The 17935-nt window shown below is 41.5% G+C and overlaps 1 protein-coding gene across 1 annotated transcript in view; it reads left to right on the forward strand.

Annotated features, from left to right (window-relative positions):
• Positions 1-17935, forward strand: part of cdh13 (cadherin 13, H-cadherin (heart)) — a 436452-nt gene that overhangs the window by 367502 nt on the left and 51015 nt on the right. The window contains exon 11 of the mRNA XM_085461175.1: positions 1-93. This exon is cut by the window's left edge and continues 161 nt beyond it. Coding sequence (XP_085317301.1) covers positions 1-93 — 93 coding nt within the window. The remainder of the gene's footprint in view (positions 94-17935) is intronic.

Below are 17935 nucleotides of genomic sequence, written 5' to 3' on the forward strand. Positions count from 1 at the left end.
AATAGTCACCAGGATGGAAAACATCCCTGTGGGAAGCTTTGTGGCATCACTTAATGCTACAGATCCGGATATATTAGAGAAACAGAGTATTAGGTAAGCAGTTTTTAGACATACTTTTGTGGTAAAAGTGCAACAAAGTCAAAAAGAGACACAGCTGCAAACTGTGGATCATCTTGGGTAGAATAAATGATGCAAGCGAGGTGATCTGGCAGGGAAATAGTAACTCGCAGTTTCAGCCCGTAGATCATCACCTTCCAGCTGCTTTGACATCTCACTCCGTCAGTCCTCACCCGTCTGCCTGAGCCGTCGCGATCCCATCTTTGTATCGCCAAATACGTCCGATCTTCCCAGCGTTCCCGGTTAGTTCGTTTTATTTGTCTGCGTAAACAGATATACTGCCCGGATAATGTGCACTTTATTGGCACAGGCCAAACTGTTCTCCCCAGTCAAGTGAAAAGTCCCAGAATCAGACAGCTCATTAACTTTAACTCTGTTACCGAAGAAGCCCTCAAATATCACCATCATCATAACTGCAAGGCTATTAGTTGCACCGTGTGCCACAATAAAAATTATTCCTCTTGCTGCCAGAGGGAGTCCCATAGTTTGCTCTGTACTTACATTTTACAAGATAAAAAGTCATCGCTGCATTTATTGCCTTTCAGGCCTAATTTCGACTCGTGTTTCTGCACCTTTGCAGCTGCATGTCATATATAAGTAAACACATGGGGCTATTATAGACCGAGGGCAATAAAACTCATCAGATCATGACTTTACTGCCCAAATTATTGATACTGCTTTATGTGCAGTAAAACGTATTCGCTGTGGCCGTGTTAAATGCTACAAAACATGGATTTATTATTGGATAGCGTGATAGAGTCAGGACCTCTACCAATAAAGCTTTGATAGCTGCTTGCCTGACATCACACGCCACCTCTATGATCCTATAAATATTAGAAATATTGGATAATACAAACTAGCCCCAAATGACAGCTTTAGAAGTACCAGGGAGGTCATTGGTGGGTTTTTACAAGGAATATGAAGTTTGTTTGTTTTCTCTGTACATCTCTTTACTCTTTAAATAGACGCTGTGTAAGCTTTAAAATAAACTCTTCATAGCAAAAGAAACAAAAGTTGAAGTAAAATGTAGAAAGAAAACAACAAAAGCTGGAATCCAAGACAAATACTTGTCAAAGTCAAAGCGCCCATCTGTGCAGCACAGTGCTCTTTAACAAGGATAATGATCTGTTTGAGGCTGACAGACCGTGAGCTTGGCAGTATTTGGTGACAAACAACATTATTAGACAGATCAAAATGTTGGCGATGGCCCGACATGTAAAGTTTGGGGATCATGGGAAAGCCATCCAAACCTCACTGTGGAGCATCCAGACCATCAGACTCGAGTCCCTGTCTGAGTCCATCACAGGTATACGTGGGAAGCTAAAGTAATGTGATAACAGAGTTAAGCATAAAGCCTGGGACTGACTAAATATATCAAACTGTGTCAGAGTGAGGGTGGTCTCAGCATTAAAACAATATTCAGCAGCTTTACTGGTATTTTTGTCATTTCACGTTACATTTCGACTGCATCGTGTCTGCAGCTGTTGGTCTTCGGTAACCTGGTTACCACATTATCTGTTCCTCCAAGAGAAAAATGTGTTGACGCAAGCCTTGAGATTCTCCAGCATGTTCTCATTAAACTACAGCACAGCTGGGCTACTTCCTGTTTGACTCAGGATAGAGAACGTCTGTTTTGTGTGGCAGGCAGGAATTGGACCCAAACGCAAACTCACGGGGGATAAACTCAAAAAGCACAGCTCTATTGCTGGAAAAACAGCTCACAAGTTATAGAAAACTAAATATAACGCTCACCAGGAAACACAGGGAGACTCACACACAGTCATGAAGGAGACGCGGACCTAAATGCACAGAGGGTTAACGAGGGCAGTGGGAGCACACGGGGAACACAGCTGACACAGATAATCGTAACGAGACAGGCAGGAGTGACACAACATGACGCATACTGACGAGAGACTGTCAAAGTAAAACAGGAAGTACACAGAGGTGCAGACAGGAGGAGAGAGAGCACGGACATAACGGGCTGGGGAAAACATTGAATGAAACACAAGGAGGGGAGACGAGGGCTCACAGATCCACAGAGGGGCACACAGGGGGTAAAAGTCACGAGGGGAAATCAACTTAACAACCCAGGAACCTAAATGAAGAACAAAATACAAGAAAACTAAGAATGCTGGGCCAACATGGCCCAGGATCACGACACCTACTGCTGTGAAATATTGCACTTTTCCTTATATTTTCTTATCTATATATCTCTGCCTATTTACATCTTAGGATACAAGATATTAAGATAAATGGGGACACGGTGGGCCGGTGAATCTTCTAATTGAATATAACTGTATAATATTACTGAAATCACTATAATAGGTCCCTTATAAGCTATAGTATGTTGATCATTTAAAAGCTTTTGGTGATCTTTTATTTTTTCACAGTTTTTCTTTGTTTTTTTTACATGTTCTTTGAATCTTTTATGTAATAAATCTTTCATCTTCTAACTTTATCCCACTTTGCTCATCTGATTTTCAGCATGCGTTTTATATTCATTTTTATGGACCCTCTGTTTATTGTCATCTCACCCTCTTGACATTTTGGCAGTAACACTGACTTTGAGTTGTCGTAACTGTGACCTGCAGACAGGTTGAGGACATAGTGAAAGACAGACATTTGGAGAGGTGGGAGCAGAACGGTGTGCATAGAATAAAACGGCATTATAAAAAGCAGGAGCTTTCTTTGGCTTCTTCTCTCCTTCCCTGTGTGCGTTTGCATAACAGTGCAGGTGTGTGTGTGTTTATGTGTATGTCCAGTGTGTGTGCCACCCTGGGTTGAGTAGGTCAAATGCATTTGACGTGGAACACAATTCGTCTGATTCGCTGGTCAGAATCTGTAGCACTCAGTGCCCAGTGCACACATGCATGCCTGAACACCACGCTGCATTTATTCTATCCATCTATGTGGCACTTTGATAACATTGAAGGTCATGAATCCTCATAAACCTGGAATTAATCCATTAAAAATCTATATTTCTGGATGTCTGTCCCCTCTTGGACAGCTGACATCAAGCTAACTAGACAATAACAATAGCTGGTTATAAACTAACATTTTGTTAGCTAATGTTAGCCTAAAAATGACACTTTCTCTCAGGTAAACAGCGTACATTCTCACTTTATATGAGAGTTTATTCGCTGAGTGCTTGAGGCTGTTAATGTTCAGTCCAATTTAAAGAAAGTTTCTCTAATTCTGGGTAACAGCTGCAAAAAACGCAGCGCTTACCTGCAGAGGAGCTCAGGATATCCTCAACAACTCACCTTATTATTACTGTCAACAGACAGAAGTGAGCTTCACTGACTCTTCAACATGTACCGGACTTCTTTCACACGGCTGACAGCCTGCACTACAGACGGTGGGCTGAGATGCTTGTCCTACAGTGACCACTGTAGATAGAATTATTGGTTAGGGGTTTGCACTGTACCTTTAAGAGGAAAAATGCAGTTAGAGATGCATTTTTACCATAACATGTGCTTTTCTTTGAGCTTTTCTATAAATATACCAAGTGATAGCAACATAAAGAAAAAGAATACCAAGGGCCAATGAGAGGAGCTCGTGAAGATGTGCAGGGTGAAGGCAACAGTGCTGCATGTGTTAGTCGGAGCAGAGTAAGGATTTGAGAAGGGGCCAAACTGTGATGGATGGGGTTAGTGCATTTTCAAAACTGCTGCTGTGCTCCCTGTCTATAAAAAGTGATGAAGGAGGGACGGGAAATATTAAATAAACTAAAGAAATATGAAGGTACAATTTAAATTAGGATCTTTGCTAAGCCAACACTGGTTCATCCTTTGTGTTGAGGAAAACGTTCTTCTGAAACATCAGGCAATCAGTGCAATAAAGAGGTTTGATAGTAATTATTTCCCACTGTGGATAGCTTCATCATTTTACTGGTGTGTTCCACTGTGGGAGCAGAAATCAAACATCTTTTAGGATGTAAGTTTTTCTATTTTGTTACTTTGTGTGCTACATATGAAACATCTGATTATGAAATGATGGCCTTCGATAAACCTGTGGTGCTTCACTTATTTAACTGATCAGACGCCCTCTCAGTCCTGTGTGGAAACATTTTTGATTGACATCTTCTCCATTTTTATCTTCCAGTTCTTAAAATGAGACCTGCACACACTTGTGTGGGTTTAAAGTGTGTTTTCGAGTTAACTAGTATTTTTTTAAGAGTAATAAAAATGATAAGAACCAATACTTCAGAAAAACATGCTAAAATTAAAACATGATGCCAGATGTTTTTGTAATGTACCGTCAAGACGCTCACTGGGAACAACACAGCCAAGTACGCGTGTATGAAGTACTTTAGAGTACACAGAATTTCTGCTTTAACAAGACGTCCTCAAAGTAGTCCAATCCCAATGCCATCTATTAAGTAAAAGCAAAAGATTTCTCCTTTAAATGATGTGCCTTTGATTGCTCTCATTTCCAAATCAAATTTCAGTGGTAATGCTAATGACTGCCTAATTTCTGGTATGAAAGAAGAACGACACACTCGAGCGGTTTTGATCAGAGTTGCAGTAAAAATCAACCAAATTTCTCCTCAGTGAGCACAACAAACTTAAATAAAGGTGAAAATCCTTGTTTTTGTTTTTTTGCTAATCTCACTGTTTCTCTGTGACCAGGCAGGACTTGAGGGAGTCTGGTCAGCAACACAAATCTGACATTTTGTGAGTCTGAATGACAGCCTGTGTGTAATTTGTTACCACAAAGTACTTAATGCCGCTTTCACACGTGGTCAGGATGACTGAACTGAGATCTGCTACCTCCACATTAATGAACGTTAATGAAGTGTGATTTATAGGCCTTATCACTCAAACGATGACAATTATTGCTTCAGTTAGAGGTTCGAGACTCTGTCTGAACAGACGTATCGAGGATGGGGGAGGGCTGAACTGTGGAGCTTCTTATTATCAGCTCTGTAAGGTTAATCAAGGGGTTCAGATTATCCAATGTATTACAAATCTTCCCTTACTATGTTTTAATGAAAATCCATCAACAGATTATCTGCCCGTGTGGGCGTAACCGCTAAGCAAAGAATAAATGAAATCTGTTACACTTTGACCACAAACCCTTTGAAGTACAGTAGCACAGATTCCGATGGGCCCCTCAAGGCCTCGCAGCAGCTAACGATCTCAACAGCTGTCTTCTCTTCATGATGTAAGAGAAAACGTTTCTTGCACGAATCACATGATGCAACTTATGTGACTAATTTTGTCTGAAATTTCCAACAGAATTAATTAAAACTGTGCTAAAGGTAAAACTGTCTTGTTTTTACTGTATTCAGGACAAAAACAGAGCAGCACACGTGCCATATGTACAGACTGACCTGTGGCGGTCTCTACTCTCACTTGGCCCTGTAACTTACACAATTACAGCAAATACGAGTCACGTTAATCCCGCTCAGTATTTAGGCCAAACCATTAGGCTCTGGCGGATTTGTTTCATGTTTCTGCAGATGGAGCACTCTAGCCCTCTTGACTGGTTTAGAGCTTTAGTTAAGCAGAATGGTTTTATGAAAGTGCTGAGAAGGAAAAGCACATCAGACAGAGTGACAGTGAGGATTGGAGACAGAAAAAGCTGGACTTTTTTTGACAAAAGTTTATCTCTCATAAACCACAAGTGCTCGGCTTGTTGTGTGGGCTCTTGACATTGAGGAAGTATGTTGCACTTCAAGGTATAAGTTAAATGGGAAAGTTTGCATCCTCCAAATCCTCTCTGAGATTTGACTCGCCGTGCTGCTCTGATGTTATTCTGGTAGGCTGTGAAGAGGGGAGCAACTAATCAGAAGTGTCATTAAGAAAGTTTGGCGAATTTAATTAGGTCTCATTTCTGGTGACAAGACTCTCATCAGTTGTCGAATAACTATTTACACTGAAGTAATTGATGCTTGATGGTGAAGGAGACAGGAAGCAGAGAAGCTGAGCTGCACTCAGGGCCACGTTTTCAAAACTTTGTGCACTAGCCTGTAGAGTTTGTGCTGAGCTGTTGCTAACCAGCTCACACATACATACAAGAATAGAGATGCTTTCGAACGAAAGTCATTAAATAAGTGTTGGATAGAAAGTCTGCTCTTTTAATAGCTGTGACTGCAAAAATAAACATGTCTTATGTGTTTGTGAATGTGTTGTCACGTAGCACCCCGTGTCCCAGTTTAGCCAGTGTTCAGAGTTCTGCAGACTTGGCCGACTCTCTGCTACGACTTCTCCATCTCCTCCAAAATATTTAAGATGTTTTCTTCCTCTTGCTTTTGAAAACAGGGAGAATTTCAAACAGTCGGATCATCCATTATTCAGCAGCTACCTGTCTGCTTTGGCTTCTCACTCTGGTCCTGTACGAGTTAAAAGGGATGGGACTTAAAAGTAAGAGGATGGGATACTGGAATGTCAGGCATGAAAACTGGTGTCTAACTTTGAGGGACCGAGGCAAGAGAGGAGAGTGAGACAGATCAGCTGACGGACAGACTGACTACAAGTGTGACAGCAGTGTGAGGCGCTGGATGTTAGAAAGTGTCCCGAACTCGAAGATATTGAGGAGGCGCAGGGAGATGAATACTGCACACAATCAGCATAGATCTCCACCCAAAAATACACAAGCAATTGCTTTTATAATGTCAGGGTTTGACGCCCCTTCTCGCGTTTTCCAAGAACATTATTTGCATCTTTTACCGACAATGATCAGTTTTAAGAGATAAATGCAGACACAGAAGTTCCCCTCCCTAGCATCTTCGTCCAAATATGGCGATGAATCCAGGCCCTGAAGGTCCCCAGGGACTTGTCACCTGTTACTAAGCAAACTCAAACACAGGTTGCTGAATAGTTTCAGGCCTTTGCTCCTGTTTCTAGATGATATGTGCTATATGTGTTTTGTAAGCGTGTATGCAGTTTTAACCTTCTATAGATCTAAGTCACTTACACAATAGATCGTCCAGACATGGCGCCGAATGAAGCTTATGACCTTTAATTAATTGACTGAGCTTCAACTCTTTAATAAGCACAAAATGCAATGTGTGTATACAATGATTATGGCTGCCCCTGTAATAAAAGGTTAATGTAAAGCCCACAGGTTTAATAACCATCTTAATGCAATGTTAATGCTGCAGGATATATTGTAGCTGTAAAATAATTTCTTTAATTCCACAAAAGGCTGGCCTGATCGGGGTCAGATGGTAAATGGCCTGTATTTGTATAGCGCTTTTACTAGTCCCCCAAAGCACTTTACACACCCAGTCATCCACACATTCACACACTGGTGGAGGCAGCTACAGTTGTAGCCACAGCTGCCCTGGGGCGCACTGACAGAAGCGAGGCTGCCATATCACGCCATCGGCCCTTCTGGCCAACACCAGTAGGCGGTAGGTGAAGTGTCTTGCCCAAGGACACAACGACGAGACTGTCCGAGCCGGGGCTCGAACCAGCAACCTTCCGGTTAGAAGGCGAACTCCCAACTCTTGAGCCACGATCGCCCCACCCCAGATGGAGTGATCGTGATCAGATCAGCCTGACATTGTCCCTGCCTGCACCAGGATGACCAACATGGGAATAAGAAAACAGGCAAGACCTGAGAAAAAGATTACAGCAACAAATAAAACGTGTAGCTAGTAGATAAATCTGCTTAATAATACCTATGCTACATTTCTGTCAGGTTTATATGGTTGTATCACTTAAGGCAAAGAAATTCCAATGAACTGCCAGATTGTTGACCTGTAATCATAACATCTGGCTGTTTAATCCTGCTTCGACTGATGTTTGGTCTGATTTTCAGACACTTGAGTATCTGTCTGTCTTTGGGTTCAGAACGCTTCTGCAGCTTACAGTAATGGAACAATGTGATGTTCACTGGGATAAAGTTTTCTTTCAGTTTTGTGTCTGTATAAAGAGTTGTGTCACGTTACATGCAGAACTTCTTTTACTTCGTGTGATTTTGGGCAGCTCTCTCTCATTTCCACATTGCAAATGTTTGCAGTCCTGTATGTCGGGTAAATCAAATATTCTGGTTGTGCCAAAGTGCACAAAGTACGAGGCAATGGGGACGGAGGGGGAAATAAAGTACAGAGCAAATCAATTTTGCTGTTGATGAATTTTTACTAGTTGATTTTAAAAGTCATCTCAAAGTTCAATGTAGCCAACAGTTTGAATCAAAATGTGTCATAATACGCATAATACACAGTGCATTTAGCCTCCAACCAATCTTTCTCCTCGTCTCAATACATTAAAAAATCAGCCCTCAAAGGACTGCACAGTTAGCGGTCAGTAACTGAGTCATCGCTACAGCTTATCGAGTTTTGCGTGTGGGTTCACTGTTAGAAGAGGTCAAGAGAAATAAGTGTAGAGCAGCAAGAGATGATTTTTTTAACCTTGTGAAAACAAATTTGCTGCTTTCTTAAAAACGTCACACAATCCCCGTTTTTCTTCCTTATGTTCTGATGCACATAAATGTTTGAAGCTATCAATGATCAATGATCCATTTTCTTTTATACTATATATTACAAATATTTAAATGTAATACATTGTTTTATACTGTTCCCATTTGTTCTTTGTTACCTTGTGTTATGTGTTGGGTCTAAACTTAGACCCCGCTGACCCCGAGACTTACTCCCATGAATGACAAAAAAGAGCAAGGCAACAGCGGTCGATCGATTTACTTGCAAGAGAGGCCCATCACGAATGACCCCGACGACGGCCTCCTCTCGCTGCCTTTCATTGAAAAACGTTCACAAGAAACAATAGTTTACAATGGTTCACGCAAGTACCCTCGTAACCCCCCTTGGTTACAAAGACAAGGCGCTGTGTGTGTGTGTGTGTGTGTGTGTGTGTGTGTGTGTGTGTGTGTGTGTGTGTGTGTGCGCGCGTGACTTCCTGATCACAACAACATCATAAAAGGGGTAATCTCCCCCACAGGTTCAATTCCTGTATTGGTTCACCATAAACAACACAGTAAAGCCATAAAAAGGGCAGGAAGCTTATCAAGCATCAAACAAACGTTCACAAGGATGTGCTTGTGATAAAACACGACAGCCCCCCCAGAACCTCGAGAGGCTGGGGAGGGGACAACACAGAGAAACAATGTAGAGATGGTAAGCATAAAAATGACAACATTTACCAATTCGCTTTAACATTATGGCTCGTGTAGGGGTGGCCAGACCATAACATAATTGTGATCCCTCCTCGAGTCCAAGCAGCACACAGTTCATACAATTTGATAAGAATTCTGTACAATGAGATGATTTAACACAAAAGAAGGAGCGGGCTATAACTTCGGGGTGGACCTAATGCCAAAACAACAAACAAAAGGAGCCTATCTAAACTTACCTACAAAAAGAATTAAACCAAATGACAGAAACTTACCTCCCTAACTAACAAAAACATCAAGTACGTTGTCTCCAGGTAGGTAGCCAATCCGCAGGAACCGTCTCCTGGATCCACCTATGATGGAAAAGCACCTGCACGCTTAAATTTGCATACGAGAGACAAGATTACGACAGCAGTCGTAACACCTTGTCTTCACTTTCTTTGGATCTCGTAAAAACAAACAGGCATTACAGTCGAATGCTTAATAATGTAAATAATGCAACACAACCATATCGACTTGTAGACGTGGTCGGGACGACCAACTGCTGAAGTTCAAACTGAGCATAAAGGCCATGAAAGGTTTTTTGTGCCTTTGAGCATGGCATGGCTTTTGGTGCCAGACAGGCTAGTCTGGGATCTTCCCACACGACCACATCGTATCCAGCAAGAGAAAATGTAAGAACAGAATAGTCAGACTGGTTCAAGCTGATAGGAAGGCAACCGTAACGCAGCTATAAAAGCAGCTTGCATTTGACTAACCCCAACTGGACAATAGAAGACTGGAAGATGCTGATGAGGCTCGGCACTGTGACTTTCCGATGGGAGGATCGGGATTTGAGCAACATGAAAGCATGAATCCGTCCTTTTACCAGTGCTTCAGGCTGGTTCAGGTGTGGGGGGAAATCTTCTCGCTACACATTGGACCCTTTAGTACCAACTGTTTTAAATAGCACAGCCTACCCGAGTGTTGCTGTCAGTCCCTTTATGACCACATTGTACACATGTTCTGATGACGTGCTGTCACATACTGTCATGTTCAAGAAACCAGTTTGAAATGATGTGAGCTGAGTTCACTGCACACAAACAGTCTCCACAGTCACCAGATCTCAGTCCAATCGATAGTAAACATTTGGCATTGGTAGAGCAGTAAATTTGCATCTTGGCTGTAGAGTCAACAAATCTGAAGCAACTGTGTAACACCATCATGTCAATATGGACCAAAACCTCTGAGAAATGTTGACCTTGTTGAATTTATGCCCCAATAAATGAAGGCAGTTCTCAAGGCAAACTCAGTACTAACAAGATGTACCTAATAAAGTGGCAGGTGAGTGCATATCTACCAGTGTTCTTTAGGAAACAGCCCCTAGCTACTGTAAATTCTCAAATGGTTGAAGAAATGTTTCTATATGCAGGTCGGTGTGAGTATGATAGTTAGTGTGTAGACTCACACACTGATGCCAAATGACAATTTAATTAAGATGGACAACATTTCTGTCCCAGTTTAACCTGCAAACCAATACAACAACCAACCTTTCTCATGTGGTGTGACTAAAAGCACCCACGGGAACACGGAGAGGAAGGAGTAAGGGTCTCAGAGGAAGGACGAATCAACAGGAAAGCACCTCTCATAGAAATGCTTGGAAATGTACTCCCCACTAGTCTAATTGTCTGAGTGTGTGCAGCTTAAATAAATATCTAAGTGGTGCGAAATGAGGGGATGGGAATCTCAGTAATAAGAAACTGAACCGGTGTCGTGCTCACAGTGAATGAAATCAACCACAGTGTAAGGTTAGCCCGTTACTCTGCTGATTTAAGGCTGAAGAAAAATTTTCAAGGATGCAAGCTGCCGGTTTTTCATTTTCATGTCACTCTGCTGAGCAAAACGGGCTGAGTCATGCAGTCTCCTCCATTTTCCTCTCTCTCTTGCTTGCGTCCTGGGATGTGAAGGGACTGATTACAGGCTAATCAGCTGTTTGGAATTTGGTTCTCATTTCTTGCAGCTGAGTAAAGTAAACGAGTGTTAAAAGAGAGAAACAGGATCAGGGGCAGGGAGAGGCTTTCATACTCTCAGTGTGGCAGCAAATAATTAAAACAATCCTAAAAGATGCCAAGAGGAGAAAGCAGAGAGTGTGAAGCAGGAGTAAATTGCTTTTCTTCCTGGTAATTACAGGTTTATGCTTTTCAACTGATGCAAAGAGCTGCTATTTTGCACCTTATAATGATAATAATATTTTCTTGCTCGATGCGTACGTTCGGCCGCATGTGTGCGCGTCACCGGTTTGGGCTGTGTTTTGCACTTTGCTCTGTTCCTGCTTAATAATGACAATGCAAACTGTTCATTCTTCGAGTTTCAGGCCACCATCTCTCTGCGCACACTCTGCTGTTGCTGTTAAATCGACACAGTGGGTCTTTGTTCAGTATACTCTGTGGAGCGTCTGCAGTTGTTCAGTGGAACTGGCACAGAGCCTCCTCGAGACTTCACCTGGCTCACAGCAGACGGCAGTGAGCGGGCTGGAAAAAAAGCTTTGATGCTTTTCTGGTTCTGCAAAGGGAAAGTCAGAGGTAGGCTGAGTATTCATATTCAGTCACATACTTGCTGGGTCTGATTTAAGCCAGGATTCAGTGTTCCTGGATCTGCAGCCGCACCGGGAAAAGGCAGAGCAAAAAAGCATGTAATGAAAGACGAAGAGTGGCTCCGTTTACTTCAACAATGAGATCTGTTTTGTTCTTTGTCCATCTGTGCTGAACTGCTTTCATCAAGTTGTTGTCCCATCGAACACGTTTAATTTATCAGTGGTGATCAGCAGAGATGGGCAGTAACGCGTTACTGTAATCCGATTACTTTTTTCAAGTAACGAGTAAAGTAAGGGATTACTATTGCAAAAACGGTAATTAGATTACCGTTACTTTCCCGTAGGAACGCTGCGTTACTGCGTTACTAAAACCGTGATTTTTTGCGAGAATGTCTCACGACAGTGACGTAAGCGAGTGCGACGTTCGTGACAACAGCTGTGTGCAGATCAACAATGGATCATATATCGATTGCGGGAGAGAGTATGAGCATGCAGCGTTTAAAGCGTGGAAGTACTGACCTTACTTTGAGTTTGATTCCATAAAAAGTGACAAAAACATTAGCGTCCATCGTGCGTGGGAAGAAAACTTCTTTTTACAGCAAAAAAACCCTAAACTTCCAAACAAGCACCGAGTAGCTACGATGTAATGGGAAACTCACAGAGAAACTCGCGGATTCTTCCACTGACCGCGGCACACCTGCACCAGGGTAAACCTCCGCCTGCCCCACTCCTGCTTTACAGGTGAAAATAGAGCAACAGGACCGCTGAGTCTTTGACTTTATTTATTTTCTGCTGTGTTTTACTTGCATCTATTTGAAAGACTGAGTGTAAACACAAAAATATTTTATTTTATGTGCTGGAATGTGCAGAAAATAGGTTTAAATGTTAAACTAATTTCTTCCAGTCAGAGAATGTTGCATATAATTTAATGTTTGCTTGATGCATAAAGTTAAAAGATTAAAACTAATAAAACAAGTTTTAAAAAGAGACTTTTCCATTTGATTACATTTTGTATGATGGATTATGCAGAAAAAGTAGAATTGGGCTGAAAGATCTATCGCTTTATCACCTACTCAGGTTGTAAATCGTGTTTTTAAAAAGTAACTAAGTAACTAAGTAACTAATTACTTTTGAAAATAAGTAATCAGTAAAGTAATGGGATTACTTTTTGGGGAAGTAATCAGTAATTAGTTACTGATTACTTTTTTCAAGTAACTTGACCAACACTGGTGATCAGTAGCTTTTGCTAGTGTAAAAGTAAAAATAATATCCACAACAGTAAATGGGTGATACTCACAGATGTTCCACGATGCAGTAGCTTTCTATGTTTTCACTCGAGACGGTTTCTCACGACTGCCAATGAAACTTCTCACCACATCCTAAAAAGAAACACCTTCTCACCTTTTACACCAAGTTGCTTTGCTCACACACGCAAAGACAAAGCTGAATCTGTTTGATTGATGCGACACACGCCAGCTTTTCTCTGGTCCTGCCACATTCATTTCCTCTGCATGGACCCGCTGCACTGTGCTGATACAGAGCAGAAATATGAACAGGTGTGACATGGGTAATTTGTTCACATGGCCTAGAGCAGTAGTTGGCCAAAACTGGGCAGCTCAGCTCAGTTTAGAGTTGAAATCCAGCTCGCAGCGACTGACCGAGGTCTCTGTAGGCGACCCCAAAGAAATCACTCATGTTTTGAGAACAATGGCTCCAAAGCCAAATTCCCTCTCTCGCTCTCTCGCTCTCTCGCTCCGTCCTTGTGTCTCAAAGAAATGTTAAAAGGAAATTTAATATATCTCATTAAAAGTAATGCAAATGTTTGTTGAACTCTGGTTTCACTTACAATAAATCAGGTCAGTTCAACACTCGATGTGTAATGCTTTGTGACTAAATGGCCTGTACCCACATTTTTAAAGTAACCTGAGAAATCAAATGAAAGCAGGACAAACCTTCACCCAACTGTCCTCACAGCTTCAAGCAGCTTCAAGCAGCTCTTCAGCACAGTGTTCAAACTGGATTTATGCTTTACACAAAGGGATTTAGGTGAGTCCCACCATAAATACCTGTTGTGCTGATCCATCGTCCAGGCGTTATATCCACTACCACAGCACTAAGTGAGCGTATTCTACAAGATTAGGTGTTATTTAGTTACTAAACTGCAATGCATATAAAAGTGATATTCAGACTATAATCATAATGCAGAAAAGGGCTATTAGATTAATAAATCATGAGGGGTATAGGGCTCACACAAATGCACTCTCTATTAAGACACAAGCCAGGATCTGGTGAAGTTTAAAACAGTGCAAATAATATATAAGGCGAGGCAAAACAACTGCATGGAATGATGTTATGAAATGTTGGTGAATGTATATGTTTGAAATAAAAATGAACTGAACTGAAAACTACACACGAACTTTTTTTCCCATCAGAATGTTAGAAATTCAGTATTCACATAAATCGGCCTCTACATACAACAAAGCTTGTAGGAGGAATGCAAATTTCTAGTGGTTTTACAGATAAAGTAATGTGACAGAGCTCTGGAGTCCATGCATATACTTCAGGCCAAGGCAGAGTATATCCATGCATAATGCAGAGTCTGGTTTTCACAGATTTGTTTTATTGTTTTGCTCTGTTTTTGTCCCAAATGGTCAGAAAGTCTGCAGATGTCATACACAGTGATGTCTGTATAAACTTTGCTTAAATGCCTCACCAGCACAGAAGGTTAATCCGTGTTAGTGCCGTCTCTGAAGATTTGAAGGTCCAACAACAGGGTAGTGTCAGAAGCCCAACAGGTTGGGGCCAGACTGGTGGTGCTGGGTCACAGTTCTTACCTGAATTGGAATTTATTGAGATCTTTGGTTATAGCCATAGTTGTCTGACTCGTCCCAGATCACCATTGCAGAAGCAACAGAGCCAGCGATCCAGAAGGGCGAGAATTTGTTTTCCTGATGCACTTACACACAGTTTCGGTCTCACGTGTCCCCGTCTTATCGCCATCCTTGATCCCTCTTCTTATCTCACCTTCCCTTTTTCTTTCCTTCTCCTCTCGCTTTGCAAAACCGCAGATTTGGATGAAGCGTACAGTTGCCGTAGCCAAACGCAAGCCGGAACAACCTCTAGTTCTACTGCTTCCCTTGATTGATGTTCTCATATCTGTCGCTCGCACACACACTCAGCGGCTCTCAGATAGAAACAGACTATTAGCATTGGCTCTGTGCCGTCTCCATTCTCACAGTAAGTTAGACTCAAATCAGAAGAAGATCTCGCTGGCAGAGGAGAAAGAAGAAAATGATAGAGAGACAGATAAAGACAGTGAGCTAAAGTTAGTGCCAGCTCAGAGTCCAGACAGGAAGAAGAAGATGGAAACAAACGAATGAGACAAGTGCATAATAGTGTTTACTGTGAAATGCTGTCATTGCCAGCCGAGTGTATTACTATACATCCATCTAAGTTGCGGTGCACAAAACTGAAACTGTGCTCGTGTGTTGTGCATGAGAAATTAAAATTGGCTGTGATGGTTGCAAACGCTGAAGTCAGAGTCGTAACAGAGTATCACAGGAGTGCAAAATGGTCAGTTTATCGAGCGACCCAGTAAAGCAGAGGTGCGTGACCCTCTCCTCTCCACATGCACACATCCTGCAAGAGTTTAAATATTTAAATTGGATGCATTTCCCTTTTCCTCACATAGCCTTATCATTATACTTTAAAGACCCATGAGATCACCTGGGAACCATATATTGTGTTATTTGACTCTGATCTGTGTCTCATTATGCATCGCTATCTTCTTCTTACTGTTGGGCATTTTCATCAGGAAAACAGTATTTTAGCTTCCAGCCTTTCCGCCGCCCCTACCTCGATTCATTATGTGTCTTTGAACAGCTCAGACCTCTGAATATGAATGACGCCTGCATCGCTCTGATACAGGTGAGTAGTTTATTTGATTATTCAAGGAAGTAAACAAATTACCATGTAAGGATGAAAAAAGATGACTGAATAAACACTGGCATGAGCATATTAGCATGTTTTTTTCATCACCTGCTCAAAGACAGTCCATAGATTATCTGAACACAGAAGAATATGCAACAACGACTTTAACCCTTACAACCAGTGTGAGGCAAATTTGACCCGATTGGATCTGACTGCAGGAACATTTCACTAAAGTTCATCCATTTAGTCTAAAATGTGGTGAGTTTTCACAACAATTGTATAGAGAAAAAATACTATGAGGGAGCGTGCTTTTTCCTTTCGTGCCCCATTTTTGTGGAACAACCTGAAGATATTAGGCAGGCATGCTGTGTGGAGGGTTTTAAAGCTAAGTTAAAGCTCCACTTGTTCCTGATCCTATGTGTCGTAATTCCATGCCAGTTTTTACTGGTTCTATCAGTTTTTAAATTGTCTTGTTTTTTTCTGTATTGCTTTATTTATTTATTTTTATCTTCAAATAGCTCCTCAGCATATTATTATTATTATTGTTGTTGTTGTTGTTGTTGCTTTTGTTAATTTAGTGGCTAGCATTGTCACCTGACAGTTGAAAGACTTCTGGTGGATTATACAATTATAAAATCACCTGAGATGCCAGTGTGGGAAATACAGACACACATGTTTCCATCCATCCTCTTTCCGGATCGCTGGAGCCTATCTTAGGCTTGTCTTAGGGCAAGAGGCAGGTACACCCTGGACAGGGCTAACACATAGACACAAACCATTCGCACATTGTGCAAAGACTTGTGCAGGAAGCAAACGTGGGAGTACATGCAGCCTGATGGTGGAATTGAACTCAGGACCTTCTTGCAGTGAGGCAACAGTGCTACCACCGTGATGCTCCTGTTTCCTGCCGTCACTTTAAGTACATATACTAATTTGCAGTAATCAAGTTTTAGGCTCCAAGTGTTAATTAATATGGAGATTCTCATTATAATTATGAATGATCGTTCTGAGGATGATACAGAACTAAAGGCAGCGTTTCATGGCTGTAATAATGTTTGTATAATGAATCCCAGCAGCTTCGGATGCTCCTGGCAGTTTCACTCTCAAAATCTAAATTTGTGAAAGCAGATGTTTTCTGCAGAAACATGTTTTACCTCAAATATCGACTTCCCTATTTTGTGAAACACTGATTAATGAATAATTATCCTTTTTTTTTATGTCAGATAGTTTTAATCCTGAATTGATCAGTACTTCAAAATTTGTTGAGATGTATTATGAAGGAATTGTTGAACCATACTGTGAGGGTGTAGAATATGAAGAGTATGTAAGGGTTAAACTAAAAAGACGTCAATGGATTAAAAGCAGGAAGGGCTGAAACTTCAATGCCAGGAATACGAAGCTAATCTAGTAAATGGGAAGTGTTCTGCTAGAGAGCGATTGGCTGTTTAAATGCAGGCGATGAAGAAAAAAGGCAGAAAACTGAAGTAAAATGAAATGCTTTCTATGTATGAAAGCAATGTTTTTTTTTTTCAAATAAAACAGTCATAAGAACAGAAATTATAAGAATATCCTAAATGACAGTGGTGCACATTCTACAAAGGGAGGAGAGAGCCTAGATATTCATTACGTCGCTGTAAAACCAACACAGGCTCAGCAGGAAAACAGTCTCAGCTTTAAGGGGAAACAGATGAATTCAGCGTATGCTTTGAGAGTTTCATGTGGATTCTAATCTAATCTTTTAGTCTCAGTAGAGCAGGCAGCTGTTTTCAGTAAACAATCTCTCATAAGCGCTGCATAAAATGGCAGAGAAACAAAGTTAGCTTCAAAGTTGGTGAAGATATTTAGCTGCGAAACAGCAGAGGTTTCCTTCAGTGGGGGGATAGTGGGGTAAAAGGTCACCATGTCCAATTGTGACTAACTCGTTATGGAGTTTTGTCCCTGGGTGGTAAGCAGTTAATGTTGTTTAAAGTTTAGGAAACTTTAAATTAAGGAGCGGTCAAACTCATTATTAAAGGCATACTACTGAAGCCCATGACCCTGAATCCTCCCTTAGTTATGCTGCAATAGGTGTAGGCTGCTGCGGATTCCCATGATGCACTGGGTGTTTCTTCTTCACTCACTATGTGTTAATAGTACTCTCTGCAGATGGCCCCGCCCCTCCCTGAGCCTGGTTCTGCCGGAGGTTTCTTCCTGTTAAAAGGGAGTTTTTCCTTCCCACTGTCACCGAAGTGTTTGCTC

This window comes from Copadichromis virginalis, linkage group LG7 (assembly GCF_057382275.1).
Source record: "Copadichromis virginalis isolate Kocher_CV1m ecotype Utaka linkage group LG7, C_Virginalis_male_GT1.1, whole genome shotgun sequence".
Lineage (NCBI taxonomy): Eukaryota > Metazoa > Chordata > Actinopteri > Cichliformes > Cichlidae > Copadichromis > Copadichromis virginalis.